Consider the following 6,000-nt stretch of genomic DNA (forward strand, 5'->3'; position numbering starts at 1 on the left):
CACCTGCAAAGGGCACTGAGCAGGAGGCACAGGCCGGGTGTGCCCTGTGCCATGTACCCTGTGCCGGGTGCCCTGTGCCAGGCCTGCACTGCGCTTGGGGCGGTGTTTAGGACAGTCCCGATGGACTGGGTAAAAAACTCACCCCATGACTCTGAAAAACCTGTATCGCTTTTGATGAAAAGAATACACGTTCGTGCGGGCCACTAATGTGAAACAAAACAGCCAAAAGGAATTAAAACAAGTATTTGAGAGCCAGCACCCGGTAAGTCCCTCGGCCGCCCAGCGACGCCCACAGCAATGTACCGCCGACGTCTTTCCAGGGATGCGGGCGGGCCCTCCCGATGGGAACGTGCCCGCTTGGCCCCGCCCCGGAGGCGGGGAGCCTGGGCCGGGCCGGGCCGGGCGGAGGGGCCGCCCCGCCTCTTAGTCGGCGGCAGCTGCTGCTGCTGCTGTGGGGCCGGCGCCGTGGGCAGCCGCCATGCCGCGCTCGCTGAAGGAGGAGACGGCGCTGCTGCTGGAGGATTACTTCCAGCACCGCGCCGGCAGCGCCGCGCTGCCCTGCAGCCCCACGGCGGGCACGCTGCGGCGGGCGGCGGCCGAGCTGGAGCGGCAGGAGCGGCCCTTCTTCCGCTCCTGCGCGCCGCTGGCGCGGGCCGAGCCGCGGGAGGCGGCCGCGCTGCTGGCCAGGGTGGCGGCGCAGCTCGAGGCCGACGGCGGCCTCAACTGGGGCCGGCTGCTGGCGCTCGTGGTGTTCGCGGGCACGCTGGCGGCCGCGCTGGCCGAGCGGGGCTGCAGCGACGGGCCGCGCTGCCTGGCCGCTCACCTGGCCGCATACCTGGCCGAGGAGCGCGGCGAGTGGCTGGAGGCGCACGGCGGATGGGTGAGCGGGGACGGGGCGGCGGGAGCGGCCTGGGGCGGGTACCGGGACAGGAGCCCAATCCCCGTTAGCGGGGCTGAACAGGGCAGCCCCCGGCTCCGGGCAGCGGCTCGTCCCGGGGGAGACGTGCCCGCGGTACTGCCGGTGATGGGCGGGCACCCGGGGGATGGTGGCCATCGCCACACGTACTGTGTCCCCGGGGGATGGTGGCCATCGCCACACGTACTGTGTCCCCGGGGGATGGTGGCCATCGCCACACGTACTGTGTCCCCGGGGGATGGTGGCCATCGCGACACGCGGTGTGTCCCTGGGGGATGGTGACCATCGCCACACGCGATGTGTCCCTAGGGCTGCTGGCCATCGCGACACGCGGTGTGTCCCTAGGCTCGCTGGCCATCGCCACACACGGTGTGTCCCTAGGCTCGCTGGCCATCGCCACACGCGGTGTGTCCCTAGGCTCGCTGGCCATCGCCACACGCGGTGTGTCCCTAGGCTCGCTGGCCATCGCCACACGCGGTGTGTCCCTAGGCTCGCTGGCCATCGCCACACGCGGTGTGTGCTCGCTGGGCCGTTGGGTGCCTGCGGATGCCCCGCACGGCCCCGTTGGGATGCAGCCTCCCATCCCGATCCCGCAGAGCGATGCTGATGCTGCTGTGCCATTGGGAGCGAGGTTTGCCTTCCCCTCGGGTGCACAGCCTGTGGGTTTCGGCGAGCAGGTCGGCACAGGTCCTGTCCCAGGTGTGAGCACAAACCTGTGCCTGTTCTTAAGCACACCTGTGCATGAAGGCACCCAGCCTGCAGACCTGCGGCTCCTGTTCTGTCCGTCCCGAGGCCGGTCAGGTGGGGCCTGGGGAGGAAGGTGTGCGCATTTTGTCTGCCCCGAGAGATGCTCACTTGGAGGGAGGTACAGCTTTTAAGGCGTTGGTGCAGCTCTGCCTGCGTTTCTGAACAAAATGTCAGCTATCCCACAAAACTCCTCGTTTCCGATTTCCAGTCCTAGTGGAATACTTTGTCAGTACAAATAAGCACTAAAAATAGAACGGAGGGGAAGTAGCCACTGGTTTAGTTGACTTTTCCAGCAGACCAAAATGAACTTGGTTTTCCAGTGGTCACTGGTGCATCTGGCTGCTCAGAACAGTGTGGTGGTTGGCTGCAGAGAACACTGTCACTTGGCAAAATTGGCAAAATCCTATTGCCTGTTCGCACAAATCAAAGTGTAAAGAACAAAGTTCCGGAAGAAATTAAGAGTATAACTTGTTTACATAGACATCTTCAGAGCAGAGTTCAAACACGACCATCTGGAGTTGTATTGCTGCCACTTCTGATTATCACAATGATCTGGGAGAGCAGCTGCCAGCTTTGCTCTGTCATAGGTCAGCTCTGAGCGGTGTCCACCCGGCCTTTCCAAGTGGGTGTGTAATCAGTCCCACATCCACTGAGATGGGACTGGCTTTGGCTTTCTGTCTTAAAAGTGGAAATTTCCATATCCTGTGTTTTAGATGCTTTCTGAAACTTAAGTAGGAGGAACAGTGCTGGCAGCTCCCATCAGAAACTTGCCTAAAAGGGCAGAAATATGTAATGACACACTGAGCATCTCAATAGGAAGTGTCCAATTGTCTCTTGAGCTAAGTATGCAATCACTTGTAGCTACTCCTTTCTGTTGCCTTGTGCAAAAGCTCTTACAAAATGTTTCTGCCTGTGCCCAAGGCAGTGGGTTCAGACTTCCATGACTGGACAGAGACTTCTGCAGCTGACAGAGGCTGAGCTGGGAGGATGAAATTCAAAGGCTTGTTAAAGAAACCCAGGTAACTGCGAGCTCAACAACTGAGTGTCCTTTGTGTTGGTGTTGCAGGATGGCTTCTGTCGGTTCTTTGGCAGGCTGGGCTCGGAGGCGGCCGAGCAGAGCAGCACCATCGGCAATGCCATCGTGGCGGCGGCGGCGGGCATCGGCATGGCGGGGCTGGCCTTCCTCCTGGTGCGGTAGGACACCGGCGCATCCTGCCCAGGGAAAGTACTCTCAAAACTGACAGTTTACCAGATTTCACTTTATTTTCTATAGAACAGACCCTCTAAGAAGAAGTCTATATTTTTAAACTGGCTCAGAAAACTGCCTCACCAAATCCTTGGCTATAAACTGCTTCACTCACTACCCAGTGACGGCACAGACAGATGTGTACTAGAGCACTATTTGTGCATGTTCAAAACCTGTTATCTCCAAACATCCTCTGGACTTTCTTTTTTGAAGGTGTAAACCTAAACTTTAGCATGGTTCATGTACTGTAACTTCTGAGTGCTTGGTGTTATGCTAGGAAAACATTATGGTGGGCTTGCTACTAAACACTCTGTTCAAGAAGTCTCATTTACCTGGAGGCAAGTTTGGAACCCGCCTTCATTAATGCTGTAAAGTGGGCAAACCTTGACTGTGATCTAACGTGGTTTAGTGGTTTATGGCTTCAAACGTGGTGCACAGCACTTGTAATCAAAAGGCAACTCCTTTGTTCATTTAGGGCAGTTGGTGCCTGTGATGCTAGAAGCATTAGGGCTTAGTGTAACATAAGGCTAAATTCATTACACTACAAGAAGGTAAGTATTGATACAGGACAGTAATGGCTGCAGAACTGGTTCCTACTGAAAGGAAAAGAATTTAAATATTAAACCTTAATTGGTATATTGAAATCCAGTGAAGGCTGGAATTTCTCTGGATTTCCCTTACAAAGTGAGAATTTCCATATATCTTAATATATTTTTGAAGTATTTATCACTGTATAATACTTGTAGCCATGACATCTTTATTTTTGTTTAAAACTTAATGCTGGTTCTCGTCACTGTAGCGTGTATCAAGCGTTGTCTTGTTTTAGTAATATTTCACTCTGTTTTCAAAATGCTGTGTATTTCTTTCAATGGTTGTACAAATTGCCTTATGTTTCTGGTAGCTTTTGAATAATGTTCCTGGGTTACTCACAACGTGTACAATTTTACTATGGTGACTTCAAAGGTGAATAAATGTTGAGTATTTTTATTTTAAAAAACCTTTCTGATTATTAGGTTGGATGGGTGCTGCTGCTCAGACAGTGAGTGTTTTGGTGGTTACCTGGATGCATCAGTTTATATTCACTGTATTGCTGGTGCTTTGACCTGAGACAAGGACTTGTGGAGCACCAGAGCACCAGTCTCCAGAGCAGTCCTGCAGTCCAAACTAGAGTGGAAAATCCCGTCCAAAAGGTCCATCTTCAGCATTGTGATTGGAAGCAACCTGCTGGTTTTATAGGCCAAAGTTTACTAACATAGGTGGGTGCAATCAGGCTCCTCTGAGAGCTTGTGGAGTGACAGAGCTCTTGTTTCTTCTCTGCCAAGAGTTGCTGCTGCCTCTCTCACACGTGCATGCTTTTTACTGAAACTGAAGTTTCTGGTCCATATTATGATGACAGCTGTGCAATGTGTTGGTGGAGTTCAACCTTCCTGGTTTAGTCCTCCTGAGCAGCTGTACTCTGAGGGCAAGGCTGGTCTCCTGCCCCTGTGTCCAGTCTGTGGGCTCTGATGCCTGTTCAAGCTGCACGTCCAGTGGGCAGCCAGCTTCCCCTTGGGAAGGCTCAGGTCAGCATCCTGTGGCTGCCAGTGGCCACCCTGCTTCTCCTTCTGCTGGCCACTGGGCCTGAGGCAGGCGTGCTGGACAGAGCAGCCTTGTGCTGGCTGGCCACAGATGAGGGACAGGGACAAAAAGGGGCATTCAGGGGCTGGTAAGTCCCACACAGGCAGGAAGGAGCTGCTGGTCCTCCCCCTCACGCTGCTGGCTGGAATAAACGTCTGCTTGTTCTCCAACTTCCAGTTCTCTAACCTCCAGCTGCCTCCTCTCAGCAAGGGGATTGGGAGCCCATGGTGCAGGGCTGTGCTCAGTTCCTCTCTCGGGTTCCTGCAGGGCTGACACCCCTGTGTGTGACAGCTCAGTGCTCTGAGTATCTGCCTGCAGGCATCCAGTGCCCGAAACTTTGCTCACAGTGGGAATGAGCTGCTGGGTCCTGGGAACTGGAAGCAGTTTCTAAAATGTGGGATGCTTGTATGATGAAAAGCATGGGGAATGACAGGGCAAGAAATGCTCTAAACAAAGGTCAAATGTCTCTCCTGTGCCAAACAGAACAAAGATAAAATATCTGTATCTTGATTTTCAGTGTAATCTGATCTGGCAGGCTCCACAGAAACAATAGCAGAGAGGATATTTATGCTGGCTTTTACAGTGTGCTCTGGAAAAGTGAAAAAACCCCCAACAAACCCAGCCTGGAAATGCCCTTTAACAGTCACATCAGCTTTTGGTGTAAACCTGACCCTTTCCAAAGTGCAGCTTGAGGAGCATGTGCCAGTCTTTCCTGGCCTGGAGAAGCTGGGAGTGGGCTTTCTGGGAGCCAGGGAGGCTGCAGGCTGGGCCAGGAGGCTGCAGGGGCAGCACTGCCTGTGCCAGGCTGCTCTGGTCCCTGCTGGGAGCCTGAGCTCAGTGCCTTGGAGCAGGGGCACAGCCCAGGCTGCTGGAACAGGCACAGGTGGGAGCTGCCCATCCCAGCCAGGGCCAGGCTCCCTGGGCTGCTCTCTGACGTGGCAATGTGGGATTGAAGAGCAGAACTGAAATCACTGGAGCCCTGTTGATTTCAGGGCAGTTCAGACTAACTTACGTTTGCATGACTTCTGGTTTTAAAAGAAACTATTTCAGTTTCAGCCTGACATTTTGTCTCAATGAAGTAATATATTTCTCAATTGAAAACTGCTGCTCATCTGCTTTCTGCCTCAGAAGAGGGAAGCAAGATGCTGCTGTTCCTTTCTTTAAAAGCAGAAGGGGAGTGAGTGGGTGGTGTTTCATTGCAAGGCTGTGTCTGATCCTCAGGGCAGCTTTTGTCTCTCCAGCACTGTGGTACTCCCCAGGCCTGTGGTGGATGCAGCAGGTTCATCCCATCTGCAGATGAGCAATTGCTGCAGGTTCTGCTGGGCCCCATCCTGCACAATCCTGGCTTGCTCCAAGGCTCTGAGTGCTGGCAGCACCTGCATTTGAGGGAAAAGGAGTGAAGGTGCTGCCTGGGCTCTCCCACCACCAGTTTTGAGTCCCTCCTGTGCTGTGTATGAAGATCTGTGCAGGGCTG

The 6,000-nt window shown here is 54.4% G+C and overlaps 1 protein-coding gene across 1 annotated transcript; it reads left to right on the top strand.

Annotated features, from left to right (window-relative positions):
- Positions 1 to 421: 421 nt before the first annotated feature.
- BCL2L10 (BCL2 like 10) lies at positions 422 to 3,906 on the top strand. The gene is made up of 2 exons (XM_058811521.1): positions 422 to 880; positions 2,730 to 3,906. The coding sequence occupies exons 1-2, from the start codon at positions 479 to 481 to the stop codon at positions 2,859 to 2,861; spliced, it is 534 nt and encodes a 177-aa protein (XP_058667504.1). The 5' UTR covers positions 422 to 478; the 3' UTR covers positions 2,862 to 3,906.
- Positions 3,907 to 6,000: the final 2,094 nt, after the last annotated feature.

Source organism: Ammospiza caudacuta, chromosome 10 (genome assembly GCF_027887145.1).
Source record: "Ammospiza caudacuta isolate bAmmCau1 chromosome 10, bAmmCau1.pri, whole genome shotgun sequence".
Taxonomy (NCBI): domain Eukaryota; kingdom Metazoa; phylum Chordata; class Aves; order Passeriformes; family Passerellidae; genus Ammospiza; species Ammospiza caudacuta.

Excerpts from the sequence above, each read along its gene's own strand:
- BCL2L10 (XM_058811521.1), top strand. The coding sequence starts at position 479 with ATGCCGCGCTCGCTGAAGGAGGAGACGGCGCTGCTGCTGGAGGATTAC. Across the intron at positions 881-2,729 it reads TGGAGGCGCACGGCGGATGG|GATGGCTTCTGTCGGTTCTT; the intron begins GTGAGCGGGGAC and ends TTGGTGTTGCAG.